The sequence below is a fragment of the Mobula birostris genome, chromosome 3, assembly GCF_030028105.1.
Source record: "Mobula birostris isolate sMobBir1 chromosome 3, sMobBir1.hap1, whole genome shotgun sequence".
NCBI lineage: Eukaryota > Metazoa > Chordata > Chondrichthyes > Myliobatiformes > Myliobatidae > Mobula > Mobula birostris.
The window spans coordinates 205,032,859-205,057,477 of NC_092372.1; the positions used below are offsets into that span (position 1 = coordinate 205,032,859).

Here is a 24,619-nt window from a genome sequence, read left to right on the forward strand (position 1 = left end):
TCATGTTCATAGAATAACATCACTATATTCATGCAACAAAGACAAACAGAGATTGGAGGATGAGATTAAAGATTTAGTTGTTTCACACAGATGGTGATGAAATAGGGAAGACTGTAAAGGAAGTGACAGGGTTTGATTGTATCAGCATCTGGCAAAGAAAGGTCAATGAAAGGAAATAAAATTTGTAATATTTACCAGATCCTTCTAATTTAAAGTCACTTCATTTGATAATTATGAATCTAAGTCTCAGACATCAAAGGTTGTTACATTCATATATTTTTATACAATTTACTGAATATTCAGAGCTGTGGTTATTTTGACTGGTGCCTGTTATTCTGAAATCTCAACCCTTGGAATTCCTGACATTTTACCCGCAAGTATCTTTCCAGCGTAAAGTCAAAATAGGGAGGGTTGCTGGTGATTACCACTTGCAGTTTCTCAGCTAATGAGATAGCCCATACACATATGCACCAAGATCTAGACAATATCCAAGTTTGACCTGACACGTGAAAAGTTGTGGTACACATTCCACTCAATGACTGTTTCCACTACAGGAGGGCAATTACTCCTCTGAAGCCCTTTACAATCCCGGGCAGTGCACGTGGTTAGGGCGCCATGGTAGTGTAGCAGTTAGCACAACACTGTTATATCTATAGGGTGTCGAAATTCGGAGTTCAGTTCTGGTATCACCTGTAAGGAGTCTGTACATCTTCCCTATGGAATAGCTTGGTTTTCCACAGGCACTCCAGATTCATTCTGCAATCCATAGGTTAATTGGTCATTGTATACTGTCCAATGATTAGGTTAGGGTTAACTTGGAGTTGTTGCTACATCGCGGCTCAAAGGGCTGGAAGGGCCTATTCTGTGCTCTTTCGCTAAAATAAATTTTTAAAAAATTAACATCATGGAGTCAATATTGACCAGAATTTCAACAGGCTTCTGTAGTCAAAATCCCGTAGCAAAATCTAGATGTTTAGGCTGATTGTTCAGTGTGATGAGTGACCCTCTTACTCTTTGCCTCTTCAAAGCCCTCTCAGAACCTCTAAGGAATGCTTTAATGCCTGCAACTCCAACAACACTCGAAATTTTCGCCATTCAGCACGGAACAACCACACCTAAAACATTCAGTTCATCCGTACTCTCGATGTGAAGATGCTGTCCACAGGATGCATTGCATAATTTCAACATGCACCTTGAATGTGCCTCACCTGGAAGAAGGGTAGCACATACCTGCCAACATTCCCAAGTTGCATGTCATGCTGATAGGCACTATGTCCCTTTAAAGTCATCCTTTATTTCTTTGCCTCATAGGAGTTTCTCCAGTACATGGGCTGCTTCAGTTCGAGAAAGCTACTGTGGAGCAACTCTTGTACAGGCCACAGCTGCTGCCCCATCAGGACATTTCTATTCAAAGGTCAATGTTGGGCACTAAGCTGAGAGTTACTTTCCTATGTCGGACATGGTATCTTTGACCAGTCAGTGCACTTTAAAAAAATAGCCATCTGGGCATTGATTATATCCCTTAAGCTCTGCAGCATAACTCAGAAGAATTTAATTTCAGCTCTGCTATTTTTGAATATCTCGAGGATGTGAGAGTTAATTAGATAGGAAAGGATTAGAGGGATGTTCACTCAAGGTGGACCAAACAAAGTTCAAAGTAAATTTATTATCAAAGTACGTATATATCGCCAATTACTACCCTGAGATTCATTTTATTGTTGGCATTCACAGGAAAACAAAGAAATTCATTAGAATCAATAAAAAACTGCACACAAAGACTGACAAACCACGTGAAAAAGAAGACAAATGCAAATTTTAAAAAAAGTAAATAAATAATACTGAGAACATGACTTGTAGAGTCCTTGAAATTGAGTCCATAGTTTGTAGAATTCATTGTTACTGGCTTAGAGGACATATTGGTTGGCTTGGACAAGTTGCTCCAAAGGGCCTGTTTCCATGCTGTATAACTCTATGACTCTACCTTACAAATGTTCTCTAATATATTTTCTTATCTTATTCTTATCTTATTATTATTATCTTATTCTTATCCTATTCATGCATGTGTAGATTATATGGGAAAACTGATAATTCCACTTGATAATTTCAGGCCAGGGTTTAGATTTCTGCATTATGGTCTTTTCTCTTCTGCAATACTTTGAAGCTGCCTTTATTGTTTGCTTTTAGGTAGCCCTTGTTTTTCCGAACAACGATCCTGCTGCCTTTATGGTTGCTTTCTATGGCTGCCTATTGGCAGAGGTAGTTCCTGTTCCAATTGAAGTGCCCCTGACGAGAAAGGTAAGATGAATTCTTCAATCTTAATAACAGTAGCACAGGTTGAGATTACCTTAAATTGTCCCTGTGTCTCTGTGTCTCAGGTCACAGCCAGCTAATAGACAACAGACAATAGGTGCAGGAGTAGGCCATTCAGCCCTTCGAGCCAGCACCGCCATTCACTGTGATCATGGCTGATCATCCACAATCAGTACCCTTTTCCTGCCTTCTCCCCATATACCATCACTCTGCTATCATTAAGAGCTCTATCTAACTCTTTCTTGAAAGAATCGAGAGAATTGGCCTCCACTGCCTTCTGAGGCAGAGCATTCCACAGAACCACAACCCTCTGTGTGACACATATTAAAGTTGCTGGTGAACGCAGCAGGTCAGGCAGCATCTCTAGGAAGAGGTACAGTTGACGTTTCGGGCCGAGACCCTTCGTCAGGACTGGGTGTAGTCCTGACGAAGGGTCTCGGCCCGATACGTCAACTGTACCTCTTCCTAGAGATGCTGCCTGGCCTGCTGCGTTCACCAGCAACTTTGATGTGTGTTCTAAATGGTCTACCCCTTATTCTTAAACTGTGGCCTCGGGTTCTGGACTCCCCCAACATCGGGAACATGTTTCCTGCCTCTAGCGTGTTCAATCCCTTATTAATCTGATATGTTTCAATCAGATCCCCTCTCATCCTTCTAAATTCCAGTGTATACAAGCCCAGTCGCTCCAATCTTTCAACATTTGACAGTCCCGCCATCCCGGGAATTAACCTTGGGAACAAATCTGGCCTAAGGACACTTCTTTACCACCATCATTGTCTTTTTTTAAGTTTACTAAGTAAATATGTAAGTTTTACTAATGTGAACAGTAAAAAGAATATCTGCAAATGGAGAGTCTGCTTAATATTTTGAGTGTGGCCTGTTGTCAGAGTTAGAGTTGAAAAATGACACATCTATTAAATTGAACAAAGAGATGGGGGTGGTAGTTGGGGAGCTGAGAGGAAAGGAGGAATAGATGATTCATCAGAGTGTACCCTTAGAGATTCTGCTGAAAGCCTAGAAGTAATGACAATTGATGGAAGATGTATGAAAATCAGCAAGGCGTGAAATCAGGATGATGGCAGGGAAGGAGAAATTGTTAAAGTATGGAATACAAATGTGAAAAATAAGCTAAAAAGTTACAGCTCTCCACAAGTTGAAACAAGAAAGGGCCAACATGCTGAGTTCAGACCAGTTCAGACCAGACAAGTTTATCATCTGTCCGAAAAGTTATTTTTCTTTATTCTGAGGTTGTTTTTCTTCCCCTCCAGTTAAAATATATGGAATGAATTTGTCCCAGTGCCGTGCCTAAGAGTAACACAGCTTGATAAAATTTTCAATAAAAGAATCTGTAGCTGCTGGAAATCGAAAGTAAAAATGTAAAAATCATGAAACACAGATCAGTCAATTTTAATGGAAAGAACACTGTCTTGGATAAATTTGAATTGTGTACAAGATGAAAAAATACTGATGTAGTGTGTGCTGTCAGTTTATTGGCTTGAAATATGACTACGGTTGTATTGCATTAAATTAGTATCCTTAGTATCATAGTATAGGAAACTACAGCACAGAGACAGGCTCTTTACCCATCCAGTCCATGCCGAACCATTTAAATTGCCTAGTCCTACCGACCTGCACCTGGACAATAGCCCTCCATACCCCATGTAACTATCCAAACTTCTCTTGAACGTTGAAATTGAACTTACATCCATCACTTGCAGCTCTTTCCACATTCTCGACACTCTCTGAGTGAGGAAGTTTCCCCTTAGACATTTGACTTTTCACCCTTGACCCATGGCCTTTGGTTGTAGTCCCACCCGACCGCAGTGGGAAAAGCCCCATGCATAGACCCTATCTATGCTCCTTATAATTTTGTATACCTCTATCAAATCTTTTCCTCAGTCTTCTACTTTCTAGGGAATAAAGTCCTAACCCATTCAATCTTTCCTTGTAAGTAAGGTCCTCCAGGTCCAACAATATCCTTGTAAATTTTCTCTGTACTCTTTCAACTTTATTTACATTTTTCCTGTAAGTAGGTGACAAAATCTGCACACAATACTTCAAGTTTTGGGCCTCACCGACATCTTGTACAACTTCAATATAACATCCCAACTCCTGTATTCAATAAACACACACAAAAAAATGCTGGTGGAACGCAGCAGGCCAGGCAGCATCTATAGGAAGAGGTACAGTCGATGTTTCGGGCCGGGACCCTTCGTCAGGACTAACTGGGTCCCGGCCCGAAACGTCGACTCTACCCCTTCCTATAGATGCTGCCTGTCCTGCTGCGTTCCACCAGCACTTTTTGTGTTTTGTTGCTTGAATTTCCAGCATCTGCAGATTTCCTCGTGTCCTGTATTCAATACTTTGATTTATGAAGGCCAAGGTGCCAAAAGCTTTCTTTATGATCCCAGCTACCTGTGATGCCACTTTCAATGGATTATGGACCTGGATTCCCAGATCTCTTTGTTCTACCCCACACCTAAGTGCCCTACCACTCACTGTGCAAGACCTGCCCTGGCTGGTTCTCCCAAAGTGCAACACCTCACACTGTCTGCATTAAATTCCATCTGCCATTTTGCAACCCGTTTTTTCAGCTTGTTTGGATCCCGCTACAAGCTTTGATAGTCTTCCTCACTGTCCACTGCAACCCAATCTTGGTGTCATCGGCACAAAGTGAACTTAAAACTGTGCTAACGGTTTCCACCCCTAAAGTCAAAGGGAGAGAAGAAGAAATGAAGGCTTGACACCTGTCTTTTTTATTATTAAGTGCAATTGTGAACACTAGCCAGATCAGAAATGCTGATCAAGTCAACTAGTTCCCAAAGAGAACTCTGGCAGGCCAATCAGATGGTTCACTGCTGCCCAGCGATAGACATAGAACAGGCACAAGGGTCGCTAGCCCCTGTACCCCAGCGGCAGAGGTATGTGCTATGCATGACCTGATCTGAAAGCATCATGTTGACTCATAACAGATCATGTTCACGGTGGAACAGCTTAGACAAGGATGGGGTGATCAGCACAGATGGACAAATTGTACCTCCACTACCCCGTATGAAATGACATCCGAAGTATTTGTGGATAGTCCTGTTTATTTACCGTAGAGCTAAACACAGTGGTCTCTTTGTTAGGTGTAGGAGCATGCCTGATAAAGTGGCCATGAGAGTGGAAGCTGGCGTGGTCTGCTGTTGTAGCCCATCCACTTCAAGGTTTGATGTGTTGCGTGTTCAGAGATGCTCAACTATACACCACTGCGGTAAATGTGGTTACTTGAGTTGCTTCCTGTCAGCTTGAACCAGTCTGGCCATTCTCCTCTGACATCGTGAGCTTCACACAATAGACAATAGGTGCAGGAGTAGGCCATTTGGCCCTTCGAGCCAGCACCGCCATTCACTGTGATCGTGGCTGACCATCCACAATCAGTATCCAGTTCCTGCCTTATCCCCATAACCTTTGATTCTGCTATCTTTAAGAGCCCTGTCCATCTCTTTCTTGAAAGCATCCAGAGACTTGGCCTCCACTGCCTTCTGGGGCAGAGCATTCCACATATCCACCACTCTCTGGGTGAAAAAGTTTTTCCTCAACTAAATGGCCTACCCCTTATTCTTAAACTGTGGCCTCTGGTTCTGGACTCACCCATCAGCGGGAACATGCTTCCTGCCTCCAGCGTGTCCGATCCCTTAATAATCTTATATGTTTGAATCAGATCCCCTCTCACCCTTCTAAATTCCAAGGTATACAACCCCAGTCAGTCCAATCTTTCAACATGTGACAGTCCCGCCATTCCGGGAATTAACCTTGTGAACCTACGCTGCACTCCCTCAATAGCAAGAATGTCCTTCCTCAAATTTGGAGACCAAAACTGTACACAATACTCTAGGTGTGGTGTCACCAGGGCCCTGTACAGCTGCAGAAGGACCTCTTTGCTCCTATACTCAATTCCCCTTGTTATGAAGGCCAGCTTGCCAAGCAAGGAATTCCATTGTATCTTGTTGTATATAACAATGAATTCATCTATTCCAATGCACCTTCAAACAAAAGTTACAGAGTAATTAATTACATGAATACATACTCCTGTTATGGGCCAAGGAGTGAAGTGGGTGTGCGGAGAACCTCTTTTATTTTTGTGCATCATTTTAGCTAAAGAGAACTTTTTTTTCTGTGCTCATCACGATCTTGACTGTCTGACACCCTAATTAACTGAAAGGAGTGGGCGTTTCAGGGTGGCCAAGGACATTAGCCTGTGAATTATGCAATGTTGACAGATAATGGGAGAGCGTTAGAGGTGATCAAGAAGACTTGTCAGGATTTTTCCATGACTGATTAATGCTGGAAAGAAAATAACACCTTGCAAGTGAAGTGGTATGAATCACAATATTGACTCCGGAGATAATGAAACATAGATTCTGAGGGTCCACAGGCTTTACTTTTGTACGTTGTCTTAGTTTCAAGTTGAAGCAATCAAAATCAGCACCTTCATTCCCTAGTGCCTTCCTCCTTCCTTTCCAGTCCTGAGGAAGGGTCTCGGCTCGAAATGTCGACTGTTTGTTCATTTCCATCGATGCTGCCCGACCTCCTGAGTTCCTCCAGCATTTTGTGTGTTCCCTAAGCATTTTTTCTCATTTGTGGCAGGCATTAGTTTACTTGAATTTATGGAGTTTATTTAAGGGGAATGACAACAGAAAGTCCCTTGCTGCGCAAGCAGAAAAAGATAATGCCTATTGTGCTGTTGGTCTTTTGTTTTGCAATATTATTACTGCATTCCATTGTTATTTTGTGAAAATAATGAATCTCCCACTTGCTAAGTAACTGATCTATAAAAGATTGGACCCACAACTACACACCATCTGTTATCCACATATTGCTGATGTCCCACAGGCATGGTGATGTTACAAATGCATTATTAACTAATTTAATGTAAGATGGTTTCAAGAATTTATTTTTAAGTGTAACATAGAACCCTTTTAGCTGTCACATGTGGTAAGTGTTACTCCTTGGCAGGAACCATATTTAATTGCTGTGTATGTTTACGGACTGTTATTGAAGGTCTGTCATCTTCGTGCTTTTTCAATGCTGCTTACATTTGATAATGAAACATACTTGAATGCATTCTGTGTACTTACCCTGCCTAACCCCACGGTCTTCTTCTCTGTTTCTTGTAGTTCCGCTCTCACTCCACCTCCTCCCTCACAGAACAGTGTTAGATTTTCCAAAGTTCTCACCTTTCACCCCACGAGCCTCCGCATCCAGTATATCTTCCGCCGTTATTCCGCCAGCTGCATTCCGAACCCTGCGTGTCTTCTCCTTCCTCCTTCCCACACCTTTGCGCCTTCCGCAGGGACCAGTCTCCACACGAGACCCTGGTCGGTTCATCCCTCTGCACCCTTTGCTTCCTGACCTCTGGCACTTTCCCCTGCCCTTCCAGTCCGTACACCTCCTTCACCACCATGCAGGGAGCTAAACAGACCTTCTAGGTGGGACAAAGGTTCACATCCATCTCCTTCAACCTCTTCTAGTCTACTTGCTGCTTCTGATATAGCTGCGCTAGATCGAGGATACCAAACGCAGACTCAGCGACCTTTTTGCAGAACGCTGATGCTCAGTTCACAATGGCCATCTGCCGCTCCACTCTGTTCCTGATTTTGACTCAAAACACTCACAGCCTCAGCCTCCCACAGAGGGTGCTTAACTCACTGAGTTTCTGCAGCAGATTGATGAGGGGTAAATGCCCATAAATACGCAATGGGGCTCAACAGACAGTCACTTACAGAATTTGATCCAGGGGACATGAATACTAGAACACTGGGCTCAAAACCACAGATCGACATATTCGGTCAGTGAGTCAGTGAGCAACATCGTACTCTGTGGTGGTTAGCGTAACGTATCTCAGCACCAGCTGTAAAGTCAGGGTTTAATTGCCTCCACTGCGTAAAGAATTCTCTACATGTGAGGGTGGGTTTCGTCCCACATATAAGATGAATGGGTTAGGGTTAGTAAGTTGTGGGCATGCCGTGTTGGTGCCAGAAGCACCGTGACACCAGCGGACTGCTGTCAGCTCATCCACAGGTTCTGTTTATCATTGACGCAAAGTACGCATTTCACTGTATGTTTCTGTGTTTTGATGTTTCAAGGTACGTGCGACAGATAAAGCTAGTCTTCAATCTTAATCACACTGCAAGGATCAATCGCCTCGGAGGCTCATGGCTGTGGACTCACTTTCGGCTGCAGTTTGACGTTTAATATCCTCAGTGCTGAACGCAGTTACTATTTTTGCAATTTGAACGAGGTCTGCGGCCATCGACACAGCACCAAACTGACTGACTCAGTGACCACAACCATCGACACAGCACCTGACTGACTGACTATTCACCATCGACAACAGCACTGAACTGACTGACTCTGACAGTAACCATCGACACAGCACCGAACTGACTTGACTGACCATTCACCATCAACACAGCACCAAACTGTCTGACTCGGTGACCATAACCATCGACACAGCACCGAACTGACTGACTCAGTGACTGTAACCATCGACACAGCACCGAACTGACTGACTGACCATTCACCATCGACACAGCACCGAACTGACTGACTGAGTGACCATTCACCATCGACACAGCACCGAATTGACTGACTGAGTGATCATTCACCATCGACACAGCACCGAACTGACTGACTCAGTGACCACAACCATCGACACAGCACCGAACTGACTGACTCAGTGACCGTAACCATCGACACAGCACCAAGCTGACTGACTCGGTGACCACAACCATCGACACAGCACCGAACTGACTGACTCAGTGACCACAACCATTGACACAGCACCGAACTGACCAGTGGCCATTGGCTTCTTGACTGACTTTACTCAGCGGCCCGTGACTGTAGAATCACTTCTGGGGCCTCTAAGGCTTGCCGTTTATTGTTTTGTATGGGCCGAGGACAAATCCTTGCAAATGATAACACCAAGGAGTTACTGACCCTCTCCTCCTCAGATCCTCCAATGAGGACTGACTCGTGGACCTCTGGTTTCCTCCTCCTGACGTCAATAATCAGCTCTTCGGTCTTGCTGATACTGAGTTAGAGGTGGTTGTTATGGCACCACTCAGCCAGATTTTCAACCTCCTTCCTATCTGCTGATTTTTCACCACCTTGGATTCAGCTACAACAGTGATGTCATCAGCAAACTTGAAAATGGCGTTGGAGCTGTGCTTAGCCACACAGTATAAAGTGAATAGAGCAGGGGGTTAAGCACCCAGCCTGCAAGAAACTGCAGATGCTGGAATCGGGAGCAACAAACAATATGGTGAAGGAACACAGTGGAGGTCGAGCATCATCTGTTGGGGAAAGAGAATTGTCGATGTGTCAGGTCAGGGTCCTGAAACAAGACCAATAAAGGCACAAGAGACTGCAGGTGCTGGAATCTCCAGCAACAAGCAATCTGCCAAGACGTCCTGTCCCAAAACGTAACCAATCCCTTTCCTCCTGCAGATGCTGTTTAGCTCACTGAGTTCTTTCAGCAGATTGAGGCTTCATATATTGTATTTTTAGTCGTTTTTTTTTGTCAGTTTCTGGTGGAAGGAAGTATCTTGCCAGCAGAAGCTGCTCGGAAAGTAGAATATCTCTTATAGTGAAAAGCTGTATCATCATGTGTTCACATTTTAAAATTGAAGAACAAATGAAGCTCTGACACCGACCCTACTGTCCTTGCCAGAGTATTAATGCCCAGTGGACTGGAGATTCTATTCTCATCAGTGGCCACTTTATTAGGTACACCTGTACGCCTGCTCATTAATACAGATATCTAATCAGCCAATCACGTGGCAGCAACTCAATGCATCAAAGCTTGCAGACATGGTCAAGAGGTTCAGTTATTGTTCAGACCAAGCAACAGAATGGGGAAGAAATGCGATGGACCGTGGAATGATCGTTGGGTCCAGATGGGAGTGGTTTCAGTGTCTCAGAAACTGCTGATCTCCTGGGATTTTTACGGACCGCAGTTTACAGAGAATAGTGCGAGAAACAAAAATTATCCCGTGAGCGGAAGCTCTGTGGGTGAAAATGCCTCGTTAATGAGAGAGATCAGAGGAGAATGGCCAGACTGGTTCAAGGTGACAGTAATTCAAATAACCACACGTTACAACAGTGGTGTGGAGAAGAACATCTCTGTGCGTACAACACATCAAACCTTGTAGTGGATGGGTTACAACAGTAGACCATGGCAGATTCCACTCCTGTACCAAATAAATTGGTCACTGAGGGTATATCTGGGCTTTTTACCTCAGCACCTTGTTGTAGGGAGTTCCACATACACCAGGTGGAGAATTTCCTCCAAGGTTGTTCTGCTGTCTTGTACTGTTGGCCCCTTAGTTCTAGCCTCAGGCATTTGTAACATCTGCTACAGCAGCAGAGTTACTCAATAAAGTGGCCGTTGAGTGTAGCTCTCAGGCAGAATCGCAGAACTCAAACTTAATGGATGAAGAAGTCATACAGGAAGAAGATGGCATTGATTCAGAGCAAGTTTTGGTTGATTCTCAGGTCAAGTCAAGTCAAATCAAATTTATGTATAAAGCACATTTAAAAATAACCCATGTTGACCAAAGTGCTGTACAAACCATAACAGGTAGCTAAAATCACAAATACAAGAAACCCAGGTATAAACAACAAAGTACACAGCTTATAGGCACAAAATAAACAACGCATGATCCTAGGCACAAGCCAAAAAAAAGCCACATCGGGAGGATTCAAACACTAGTGAATAAAGGTAAGTTTTGAGCCTGGACTTAAGAGAGTCGATGGAGGGGGCAGATCTGATAGGGAGGGGAATGCTGCTCCACAGTCTAGGGGCTACAACAGTAAAGGCACGGTCACCCCTGAGCTTGAATTTAGATCACAGGATAGGCAGGAGCCCCAAGCCAGCCGACCTGAGGGACCTGGGGTTAGAAGGTCTGCGATATAGGAGGGGGCCAGCCCACTTAGGGCTTTATAAACAAACAGGAGAACCTTAAAATCAATTCTAAATCGTACTGGTAGCCAGTGGAGAGAGGCCAGGATCGAAGTAATATGGTCCCGGGCACCAGTCAGGAGCCTGTCTGTGGCGTTCTGGACCAGTTGCAGGCAGGACAGGGACGACTGACTAATCTCAGTATACAGAGAGTTGGAGTAGTCCAAGCGGGAGGATGTAAGGGCGTGGATGACTCTCTTGAGATCGTTGAAAGAGAGAAATGGCTCGGTTTTGCTAATAGTACAAAGCTGGAAAAAACTGGCTTTTACTACTGCATTAACTTGCTTGTCAAACTTAATGGCGGAATCAAATATCACACCAAGGTTTTTTGACATGGGGTTTGACAAGAGTGGACAAGTTTCCAAGACTGTCGGTAATCACTTTGATGGAGTCAGGGGGGCCAAATAGGACAACTTCAGACTTGCCTTCATTCAGCTGTAAGAAGTTTTGTGCCATCCAACACTATGTCCTCAAGGCAGTTCATGAGGCTGACTAGATTTGACTGGTCGTTTAGTTTCAAGGGGAGATAAAGCTGTGTGTCGTCTGCATAACAATGGAAGGGAATGTCGTGTTTTTGAATGATTTGGCCGAGGGGAAGCATGTATATAGAGAAAAGAATGGGACCTAGGATGGAACCTTGTGGGACCCCGCAGGAGAAACTAGCTGGAGAAGAGGAAAATTTGCCAATGTTGATAGAGAAGCTTCTATTTTTGAGGTAGGATGTGAATCAGTTCAAGGCAGTGCCATCAACACCAACCCCGTACTGGAGACGGTCTATTAAAATGGCGTGATCCACAGTATCGAATGCTGTGTTGAGGTCAAGAAGAATTAGGACGGCAGAGTCACCTGAGTCGGTAGAGAGGAGGAGATCATTGTACACTTTCAACAGGGCAGACTCTGTGCTATGACAAGCCTTAAAACCTGACTGAAATCTTTCCAAGGTGTTGTTTTGGTGTAGGTAGGGCAGCAATTGACTAAGAATAACCTTTTCGAGAACCTTTGACAGGAATGGAAGTTTAGAAATAGGTCTGTAGTTAATAGGTAAGGTAGGGTTTAAGTTGGGTTTTTTCAGGAGGGGCTGGACCACGACGCACTTGAAGCAGGTTGGAAGGTCCCAGTGGCCAGGGAGCTATTGATAATAGAGAGGATGCTGGGACCAGCTATGTCAAAGACGTCCATCAGGAGGGCAGTGTACAACTAATGTGTGGGGACTGAAGAGAAGCCAGGTTAATATCTTCTTTTTTCTGAGGAGGGACTAAATTGAACATAGTGCAGTGAATCTAATGTTACTTGTGTAAAATTCTGCAGGTTATTAATGAGAAACTCCAGTTACATGGGGAGACTAAAAAAATTGGGATTGTTTTCTTTGGGGCAGAAAAGGTGAAGAGGAAATTTCAAGAGGTGTTCAAAAATGTTTTCGTAGAATAAATGAAGTGATTATCTGTTCACTGGCAAGAGTGACTCAAGGTCAACGATTTAAGCTAAACAGCAAAAGAGGTATATTAAAATAGTGCATGGAAATAAGTAGAATATTTCAGAGGCAAATTGAATCTGATCTTGAGAAGACAATTATATAGCCATTGAGGAAGTGTAAGGGGTGGCTCACTCTTATAAATAGCACAAACATCACAACAAGATTCAAAGGCTCATTTTCTGCTTTCACATAGTAGAGGATAGACATGAGCATGTACAGCACTAACTGGGAAAAGCTGCAGGATTCTTAGTAGCTGTCAGTACTAAATCCCAAACTGCTCTTTACACTAGGTGAAATGCTGCTTGCAAAAACACAATCATTTTTTTTCTTCCACAGATGCTTTCACTGAAGTAACTGGTTGGCATGGGCTTTTGCAGCAGGCTGTAGATCCCATCTGCTAGGTATAGCCCCCTTGGTACCTTCCAACCCCCACCACCCCTGTCCCTGGTTACCAATCAGTAGTCTTCTTGTGATTGGTTTTTAGATCCCCCTCAATCCTGAAGTACATGTTCATTTCAAAACAGAGCTCTCAGTCTGAATGATCAATTCATACCTGCCCCAGGATCACAAGTGCACAGACACTGTCTGAAGCTATGGCAGGTAACTGGATCCAGTTTTCCCTTCCAGACCTTCAGCAGTGCATCTCAAGAGTGTCAGAACACCGTCTTGGGTTCATCAGTAGGAACAGGCAAAACTACTACAACTATGTGCCTCATTTGAACAGAGAACAACCCTGCTACATATCTACTTTCATATTTATGATTATACACTGAATGGCATTGTGATTGTACAGGAACCATTCTCTTTAGGTGTGCAATGAATATCACCGAGTATTCCTGTCTCTGTCTCCTGATTCCATAATATATGCACATTCACAACTTGTTTGTTCAGTAGACCAGCCTCCCTCCTTCCGAAGCACATAGGGCTGTCGGCTTCATGAAGGTCTTTTTATGGCCGTTGTGACAGCAGAGCATAGAAACATAGAAATCTACAGCACATTACAGGCCCTTTGGCCCACAATGTTGTGCCAAACCTACTCTAGAAACTGCCTAGAATTTCTCTACTGCATAGCCTCCTGTTTTTCTAAGCTTCATGTACCTAGCTAAGAGTCTCTTAAAATATCGTAATGTATCTGCCTCTACCACCTTCACTGGCAGTGTATTCCAAGCACCCACCACTCTCTGTGTGAAAAACTACCTCTGACATCCCCCTTGTACCTACTTACAAGCACTTTAAAACTATGCCCCCTTGTGTTAGCCACTTCAGCCCTGGGAAAAAGCTTCTGGCTATCCACACAATTAATGCCTCACCTTATAGTCAAAGCATCCTGAATCAATATCCATGGCAGGCTAATTTATCGTTTCCTTCCATCCAGATGATCCGTAAATTACCCACCCTCAGTACGCACCCAACCTACTGCTTTCCCACTGATGTCCCTGACTAGCTCAGTGTCTTATCCTTGCTTACCATTGTTTATCGTTGTGTCCCTCTGTTCTGTGTCATTCCTTAGAACCTCCGTGAGTTGATCCACCTTAACCAAGGTTTTCACTTGGTGCAGATCCAGGGCATAAGGCTGAGCCTGCTTCGACTCATGATGTGCCTCATGTGTCTCCCTCCTGCCCTTCTCACCACTCATGCTCCTACTTGGAGTCAATTGAACCGCTGACTCACAAGCTAATGTTAAAAGTTCAAAGTAAATTTATTAGCAATGTACATATTTGCCCAGGAGATTATAGACCAGTGAGCCTTACCTCAGTGGTTGGTAAGTTGATGGAGAAGATCCTGAGAGGTAGGATTTATGAACATTTGGAGAGGCATAATATGATAGGAGTAGTCAGCATGGCTTTGTCAAAGGCAGGTCGTGTCTTACGAGCCTGATTGAATTTTTTGAGGATGTGACTAAACACATTGATGCAGGAAGAGCAGTAGATGAGGTGTATATGGATTTCAGCAAGGCATTTGATAAGGTGCCCCATGCAAGGCTTATTGAGAAAGTAAGGAGGCATGGGATCCAAGGGGACATTGCTTTGTGGATCCAGAACAAGCTTGCCCACAAACTGCAAAGAGTAGTTGTAGACGGGTCATATTCTGCATGGAGGTCGGTCACCAGTGGTGTACCTCAGGGATCTGTTCTGGGACCCTTACTCTTCGTGATTTTTATAAATGAGCTGGATGAGGAAATGGAGGGATAGGTTAGTAAGTTTGCTGATGACACAAAGGTTGGAGGTGTGGATAGTGTGGAGGGCTGTCAGAGGTTACAGTGGGACATTGATAGGATGCAAAACTGAGCTGAGAAGTGGCAGATGGAGTTCAACACAGATAAGTGTGAAGTGATTCACTTTGGTAGGTTAAATATGATGGCAGAATATGGTATTAATGGTAAGACTCTTGGCAGTGTGGAGGATCAGAGGGATCTTGGGGTCCGAGTCCATAGGACACTCAAAGCAGCTGCGTAGGTTGACTCTGTGGTTAAGAAGGCATACGGTTTATTGGCCTTCATCAGTCATGGAATTGAATTTAGGAGCCGAGAGGTAATGTTGCAGCTATATAGGACCCTTGTCAGACCACACTTGAAGTACTGTGTTCAGTTCTGGTTGCCTCACTACAGGAAAGATGTGGAATCCATAGAAAGGGTGCAAAGGAGATTTCCAAGGATGTTGCCTGGATTGGGGAGCATGCCTTGTGAGAATAGGTTGAGTGAACTCGGCCTTTTCTCCTTGGAGCGACGGAGATGGGAAGTGACCTGACAGAGGTGTATAAGATGATGAGAGGCATTGATCATGTGGATAGTCAGAGGCTTTTTCCCAGGGCTGAAATAGTTGCCACAAGAGGGCACAGGTTTAAGGTGCTGGGGAGTAGGTACAGAGGAGGTGTCAGGGGTAAGTTTTTATACAGAGAGTGGTGAGTGCATGGAATGGGCTGCCGGCAACGGTGGTGGAGGCGGATATGATAGAGCCTTTTAAGAGACTCCTGGATAGGTACATGGAGCTTAGTAAAATACAGGACAATAGGTAAGCCTAGTAATTTCTAAGGTAGGGACATGTTCAAGGTCAGGACACGTTCGGCACAACTCTGTGGGTTGAAGGGCGTGTATTGTGCTGTAGGTTTTCTATGTTTCTATGTTTGTCAGCATATACTGCCTTGAGATTCATTTTCTTGTGGACTTAACAAATCTATAGAATAATAACTATAACAGAATCAATGAAAGACCACCTAACTAGGGTGTTCAACCAGAGTGCAGACGACATTAAACTCTGCAAATACCAAAGAAGAAACAATAATAATTAATAAATATCAAGAAAATGAGATAAAGAGTGAGTGAAATTGAATCCATAGGTTGTGGATTTCAGTGATGGGGCAAGTGAAGTTGACCCTCTGGTTCAAGAGCTTGATGGTTGAGGGGTAATAACCTGGTGGTGTGAGTCCTGAGGCTCTTGTACCACCTTCCTGACAGCAGCAGCGAGAAGAGAACATGTCCTGGGTGGTGGGGGTCCCTGATGATCGATGACAAATTATGCAAATAGTAAATAATATGGACAAAATTAGTTGCAAAGTCCTTGATGGTAACATACTATCTTTATCTCCAAGTTATCAGGTTGAACGCCCTAGTTGGGCATTTTCACTCAGAAAAAAACAGAACTGATATCAGAAGGTTCTTTATAGAAGGCAACCATTCTCAAACTGCGAAGCAACACCGGCTTCACTCTTGTATACCCTGTCGTAAGACTATAGCTGCACAAAATGCTTCAATCTTAGTCTATGCGTGGATTCATAATTACATTTTCATGCTTATGTCTGACAGTGCAATAGTTTGAATTCATGGGCTTATGCATTCAGTGTTATAAACAACCTGCTGGAAGAACTCAGTCTGTATATATTGATGTGCTGCTTTAAATATCTTGTCAGTTGAAACCAGAGGTTACCAACCTTTTTTATGCCATGCGCCCCACCAGTAACTGAAGGGTATGTAGGCCCCAGGTTGGGGACCCCTGGAACCCTTCCCAAAGCTCTTAGCTTTTCATCAATATCCCTTTGGTGGTTCAGCCCATTTTGTTTTAAAGTAGTGATATACTGTATTTGTGCAAACCATTGTTTCAAGTATTGTTACAAACTCCAGGCCATTTTTTTTACAAAAGAACATAGAAGCTGTCGAGACAGGTAATTGGAGACTCTACAAGATGATTGCAGAGATGGGTACCAGTTCAAGACCATCATTACTTCCACTGGAGCAGATGTTTTCCTTGGATTATGAGAAATGTGGAATGCAAATGTACTGTTTTAAACTAGAAAGTCACCCAGGAAGATCATTGCATTCCTCAAAAGAAAATAGAGTCAGTACTTGGAGTTGCAGCATTTTTAGATGTTTGATAAAAACATTTAGTAGGATTAGTTTTTCTTTAATCTGAGAAGGAGCAGACAGTAAACCAAGCCTTCCTGTATTATTACTTTCTTTGCTTTAGCCAGTTAGACTTGCTCTCTACTGCTAAAAGAATATTGATCCTCCATATAAAAATTCTGGTCACATTGCTGCCAAGCTGTGGTCTCCATCGAGTTTGTGGCTCAGGCTTACTTGTTTTTTAAGTTGGTAGGAATGGATTTGGGGACAGAGAGGAGAGTTAGGGGGTCAGGTTACGGTTTAGGGATAGGGATGTGGGGGAGTTGGAGATCAGGCTGGATTCTAAGCCTCTGAGTTTGAAGGCCAGTGATGTGGACATGAGATGTAGGATATCCATAATCGGATATAGGGCTGGCAGACCAGAGAAGAGAAGGGCTGATCACCACCCCATCCCCAGGTCAGTCAGTTATTGGTGGGTTCCTGATCAGATTTCCCTGCAGACTGGAGGCACAAGGGCTGGTGACCTCAATAGGTACACGGATCAGTGAGACTGGAGTTCTATAGGCTTAGTTTTCAGTCTCCCGTCAAAGGCGAGTCTGGATTTCGGGGCCCTCATCCCGAGTCCTCATTCGACATCATTGGCGAATCTTGGGATCTATACCGAAGATCAAAGCCCAAAGGTCAATCAGGAAACCTGGGTCGGTGAGAGTTTGAGTCCACTAGTGTCATGAATTGTTCTGTATGGACAGATAGGTTTTCAATGTACACGTGACAACAGTAAATCAAATTATAATTTGCAGACTAGAAACTCTGAATATCTTTTCATTCTGTAGCTGTTGGACCAGCCACTGTAGTCAAAATACAGGATGTGGCAACATAATAGTGGGATTGCTCATTGACCATGGTGGCTGGCTTATGTACGCTAGGAATTTTGTGTGAGTGAATTCTAGATGAGTTTATTCAGCAGGTTTTGGGATAGCCTTTTTCCTGGAGCAAGATTTAAAGATATACAGCGGGTTCCGGTTAATTGGAACACATCGTGACCAGTACATATTGGCCCAATGAAGCAGCTGCCCCAATGAGCCGAACTTTCATCGAAGTGGTTTAACAAAAGATAAAATACCGTTTAGTTAAGTAACAAATCATGTATTTAAATGAAATACAGAATGAATTAAAACACTACCAATATTACTACAGTGCTGTGAAACTGCGTATTAGTTCTTAGTAGTTATTGGCAGAAAAATTCATCCATTGAACACTGCTGTGTTGTTTTGATTGACTGTAAATGAACAAAATCAGCGCAGACTCCTAGTGCAGGTAATGGATTGCCTTCATTGCCTTCCTGCATGAAGCAGTGTTGGTCATTCCAAATGAATAACATAACACAACACAAACACACACACAACTTGACGCTATTTAAAGACTGTTGGCTCTAGGCACGTGTAGTGTGGAACGGCCACACAAGTGCAAGCGATGGACACTAGTCAAAAGCTGTTCAATCTTCCGATCTTCATTTTTGTTACAACATTCAATAAGATTGTCCACTTTCAAATTCTTCATGGTTTCCTAACTTGCTGAAGTAGTGAAATTGTTTCATTTTCAATCCCAGCCATTTCTGGCATCTCCAAGCCTGAATGTTTGAAACCGCAGAGAGCAAAATAGTTTGGAATTGTCTTACTGTTAGTTTCTCACCAACTACCGGTGACACAAATCACTGCTTTTTGAACACAAATGCACACAATTAACGCTATTTAAAAACTCTCATTATAAGCGCAGTGTAGAATCTAGCAGCCATCCAAGTGCAGCCGACTGACACTAGTTAGAAGCTGTTCGGCAAAGGTGTCCTGCTGCAATAAGTGACATAGTATCCCAAATATACGAAGGAAATCCCAGCTACTTTCTTGATTAGTTTTTGTTCTTTAAGAGTTGCCCCACATAAGTGGCTGCCCTAATTAACTGACAGCCCAAGTAACTGGAGCCCATTGTAATTAGATGAGGACTGGTTTGGCTCTTGGAGTCAGGAGTTGTTGAAGACCAGCAATAATAGGCATGGCATTAAAAAACAGAAGACAGTACTTGAATAGAGTACCTGCAAATGATTTCTATACAGGGGTGAGTTTCTCCGACTCCTGATGCTGTGAAGAAAAGTAATTCAGGACCTGAACTTTTGAATGGCAGAGGGTGTGCATTTAACATAGAATACTACAGTACAATACAGTACAGGGTCTTCAGCCCATGATCTTGTAACCTACTCTTAAGATCAATATAACTCTTCCCTCCAACATAGCTCTCCGTTCTTCTAACATCCATGTGCCTATCTAAAAGTTTCTATAATCTTCTAAAGTAGTTGCCTCTACCACCCCCTGGCAGGGCATCCCCTGCACACATGTCGCTCTGTGTTACCTCAAACTCCAAAGTTCAAAGTGAAATAAGCTGACTTCTCTTAGTCATATTTATTAGTTTATGGGAGCATTTCTCTGTGGTGCATTGCATTCCAGAGTTCCATAAATCGCACAAGTTGTTCTTTGCCTTTCAGTAGACCATTCCATCTAACCGATAGTCAATGGAGCAACCCTAATGCTTCCAGGTAACAACCTGTAAATCTGCAGAGTGGCCGTAAATGTATCAGAGGCAATGTTGCTTCTCCAGATTTACTCTGTGTTGAAAACAGGGGCCAATGTGAAACTTTCAAAGGGTTAAATGTGGATTTGCCATGATAGTGTTCTCATACAGGCATGGAATTCAGCCCAAGGATGTCATTATTCAATACATATTTATCACATATATATTTATTAAGTTGCAGACTATTGAAAAGTGCATGTCTTTAAATTTGTATGTATCATAATTCTGTACATTCAATAATTGTAATAAGTTATAGTGATTTTGTTTTTATTATAAATGTCCATCTTTCCTCTCCCGTATCAGCACGAAGATTTTTTTTAACATTTTCAAATTTAAAATTTGAAATACCTCACAGGACAGAATTGTTTTTATTCATTTCCCATCAGGATGCTGGAAGCCAACAAATTGGTTTTCTTTTGGGAAGTTGTGGGGTTACTGTAGCACTGACCAGTGATGCTTGCCATAAAGGCTTGCCTAAAAGTCCAACAGGCGAGATTCTCCAGTTTAAAGGTAATTTTGTTTCACTTCGTTTACTCTTTCCACATTAGTTGCATTTTGCTGTCATTAACTTCACAGACAAAGCTAATTTCAGATATTCCTCTCTAACACGTGCAGCTCCATGAATAGTGAGGTTTGTTCCCTTTGTGGCAATTTCTTCACAATATAACATAACATTCTTTTTCTTTACATGGTGATTTAATAACAACACCAATGAAAAATTATAAGTTGATTTCTAATTTAAAAACCGACAGTCCATCTTACATACAGACAAAAAGAAGTCAAGAATTTGTTTATGTGGTATTGTCTGAGCATTAATATTTAAAACAAACATTCTAATGCTGATATTTCAGGTACCTAAGCACATTATTTGGAAGATAATATTCAGTTTCCAAACCGAGAAGTGTGAAATGTGATAGAGGAATGGAGTTGAACTTAATCCATTCACTTCTGGAGACAAATTGCAAATCTATTCTAAACTAATAGGATGTAACATTTCTTCTTGGGCTGCAAGAACTTTCAACAAAGTTAACATTGGCATTTTCAGTTCCAGATGTTTACTGGGCACATTTCAAAACCCAGCAGAGTCTATAATTTGATAGTAATTGGCAACCTTATTCAGAAGCAGAGAGGATTAGCTAATGTGGTACATTAGAATTTCACGTGCATTGTAGAGTTGTGCATTTGGATATAATGCTCATTGAGAGAGCTTAAAGAAAGCTCTACTCTTCAAATAAATCATGATAACCCTGGGTTCAGATGCTTAATTGTTTTGTCATTCCTCTTCTATGTGCATGTTTGTATAAAATATATATCTTTGTATTTCTAATTCTAATGTAAAGAACCAACAAAAAATCAAATACAGTAAGTTTACTATGGTTCATTTACTCATGTCATTGTTCTTGTGAATAAGCTATTATAATATTTTCCACCGATTGTACTTTAGCTAGAATATGTATACAGTGGATTACGATTAATTGGGACACATTGGGACCTGTGCATTTTGGCCCAGTTAACCAGTTACCCAAATTAGTCAAAATTTCATGGAAATAGTTAAAAAGGTGTAAAAAAAGACAAACTACTATTTAACTTAGTAACAAATTATGTATTTAAATAAAATACAGAACAAAATGAAACGTTACCAAAACTGTTCCTAATAGTTAGCAATGGAGGAACTCATCCAGTATATGCAGCCATGTTCTTTTGATTGACTGTAAATGAACAAAATCAGCACCTACACCTTCTTACTGCCTTTGTGCAATGCTTTCGACAAGTGCATCCTTCAAATCATTATCATTGTAATGTTCAAGATGATTGTCATTACTGTACCTTTAAATTCTTCCTAGTTCCTAACTTGTTGAACTAGTGAAATGATTTCCTTTTCATTCCTGGCCACTTCTAGCATCTCCAAGCCTCAATGCTTGGCACTGCAGTGAGCAAAACATTTCTGAATTTTCTTACTGCTTATTCCTTGCCAACTATCAGTGACAAAAATCGCTGCTTTTTAAGCACAAACACACACAACTGACGCTATTTAAAATCTATTTGCAGTAAGTACGGTGTAGTGTTTACTGGCCACACAAATGGACGAAACTGGTTAGCAACAGTCTCTGGCCCCAATTAAGGGACAATGTCCCAAGGAAATAAGGGGAAGCCTAGCCATTTTCATGATTAATTTTTGTTCTTGAAGAGCTGTCCCAATTAACCAATGGTCCAATTAACTGGAATCTACTGTATATTTAATTTGTTTTATAGCAATCATAAAAATTATTAATTAAAATATGGCTTAATTGATCGGAAATATATGCACCTAAATGTATTGGAGTTTTGAAGGTTAGGATGATTTTGCCTTTTCTCATTTTGTTTTAGGTTGGCCACGGTTGCTGTGGTTTGTAACAGAATCTAAGCACCTGTCTAAGCCTCCACGGGACTGGTTCCCTCATATCAAGGATGCAAACAATGACACTGCATACATTGAGGTGAGATGAACTGAAGTTCTAAGCAAAGTGTTTTCCATCCAATTGATCAATCAATGTCATAACTATCTTCCAACTTGTAAGGAATGTGATCTTCAAGGCACTTAAAATTTGCCTATAAAAACTGAAAAAGCAATTACATTTTCTCCGTTGCTAGTGATGTCTAACTGATTTTAGAATTCATCCCTGTGATGTTTATGGTACATTTATAAATGTGCACACTTAAAGTTGGTTGGTAAGCTAATATTGTAGCCACACCGTCTAAACTACTCACAGATGTAACTTAACATTGTCAGTTAGAATTTAAGTCAATTATTTCTGTTAACTTTTGGCAAGTTTACAGATATGATGACAAAAGGGAGAGGTGAACATTCTGTTACCGCTAATTTCTTATTGTGCTCCCCTTAGGCTGGGCAAAAGCTTTGGTCATTAAACAAAGCACACATTTTCAAAAGGAATATAGAGCATTCATTAGATCGCCTTCTTTTTAAGCCCATTACCCCTACTGTTCAGGCCCTATCCTCGAAGATCCTTCCTCTCCCAGGGATGAGGCGTTTGTAGCTTCTCCTGGTGTTTGGGTAGCTCTGGGATTTTATGGAATGGGGTTGCTAGACCCATGCCCAAACCTTCTCCTTTCTCAGCCCAGATTGGGACCGTCCATGGTGAAGTTATTCATTAGCTCATACATCAGTATAATGCCATGAGGGCATCTGTATTCTGTATGAGGAATCTGCACATGAGAAATTCCTCAGGGATTCTTGTATTCTGCTTCCATGACCTCAGCGGAGCGCAACAGGAGATTTCTGCCAGGAAAACGCCTGAGAAGCCTCACCCTGCCTGAGATTTGCTGGGTATTCAGATTCATTCAGGCAGTCCCCAGTTTATATAAGGATTCCATTCCTGACAACTATCCTAAAACCTATTTTTCTGCAAGTCAGAAACGAAGTACTTCAGAGGATCGATTAACAAGAACATCTTATCAATTGCTCTCCTCTGTGTGGTTACATTGTTATAGACTAAGAGAATTTTTCACATACAGTACCATGGTTAGTTTCAATGGATGTTCCTTTGTTTGATAAGGTATTTTACAAGTAATTTGTCAGTTTCCAAAGCAAACATCTTTAGTAGCCACCTGCTGAGGACTGCCAGGTTAATCTTACAAGCAATTCTATCAATTGCTTACTGTGGCGAGCTTGAATGTAAACAACATTTTATTTTAAAAACTGTTTGCTATGTCATCACTCCAAAAGAAATTTGCCTCTCTGTTATAAACTTCTCTATCTTGAATTTCTTTTCAAATTGTATTAAATTGGATTTTTATAAATCAGGTCTCCATAACCTGCGAACCCCAAAATGTTGTTTTTTCACTCTCAGCTTTAAGTTGGAGTGGAAGTAAAGGCAGGAAACTGAATGTTTCCTTTGGCATCCTGCTATGACAACCAAGCAGTGGCACTGATGAACATTAAGAACATGTTTACAGGCTGGACTTTCATTCTGGACTTTTGTCCGGTCAGAAATGTGTTGGTTTGAAAAAGGTGGATGTGGAGATTTCAGATGCATTTTTCTTTTTTTTAAAATAAGCAGAGAGCAGTCCTTATAGAACCAAAAACAAAGGAGTTGAATATATTGAATACACTTCTTGCATAAGTCTTCACCATGGACTGGTATTAACACATTAACTGGTTTAATATAATCGGATATCATATCCCTAAGGTTTTAAATGGGTTAATGTGACTCTTTGTTCAAAAAAAGAAAGGCCAAGGCAGAGAACTAGAGGCTGGTTACATTAATAACTATTATCAGTACGACACTAGAGTCAGTCATCAAAGTGGAAAGAGTTAATCATTTAGGAAAGATGAATTTAATTAAAGCTAGTCAACATGGATTCATAAAGGTAAGTCAGATTTGCCAAAATTTGCTCAATTTTGTTGAGATGTAACAGGGAGAATTAATAAAGAGAACTTGTGTTTTTAGATTTCCAAAGACCTTTTGACAGTGTCAAATATTAGGCTGATGCATAAATTAAAAGCCCATGATAAAGGAAGCGGGTTAGAACCGATTAAAAACTGACTGTTTCACAGTAAACAAGGAGTTGGATAAATGGGACCTTTTCAGACTGGATAAGGAGGTTACTGGTGCAGTATCTCAGCGCTCTGTTCTTTGCACACAATTGCTCATTATTTACATTAGTGACCTGGAGGAAGGATTAGTATGCAGAGCTAGTTTCATGTCTGCTGATGATATGAAAATGGTGGAAGGGTTATATTGTGATTCTGCAAAAAGAGAAAGATAAGATTGAGTGAGTGGGCGAAATTCTGGCAAATGGAGTTCATTGTACCCTGTGTGAGGCCATTCACTTCAGATAAAGAAATCAAAAGGCAGATTATCAACAAAATGAA

At 42.0% G+C, this 24,619-nt stretch overlaps 1 protein-coding gene across 4 annotated transcripts in view; it reads left to right on the forward strand.

Annotated features, from left to right (window-relative positions):
* Nucleotides 1-24,619, forward strand: part of LOC140195535 (disco-interacting protein 2 homolog C) — a 653,338-nt gene that overhangs the window by 473,557 nt on the left and 155,162 nt on the right. For all 4 annotated transcript variants that reach the window (XM_072254007.1, XM_072254008.1, XM_072254010.1 and 1 more), the window contains 3 exons: nucleotides 2,185-2,295; nucleotides 20,133-20,256; nucleotides 22,114-22,223. In XM_072254007.1, coding sequence (XP_072110108.1) covers nucleotides 2,185-2,295; nucleotides 20,133-20,256; nucleotides 22,114-22,223 — 345 coding nt within the window. The remainder of the gene's footprint in view (nucleotides 1-2,184; nucleotides 2,296-20,132; nucleotides 20,257-22,113; nucleotides 22,224-24,619) is intronic.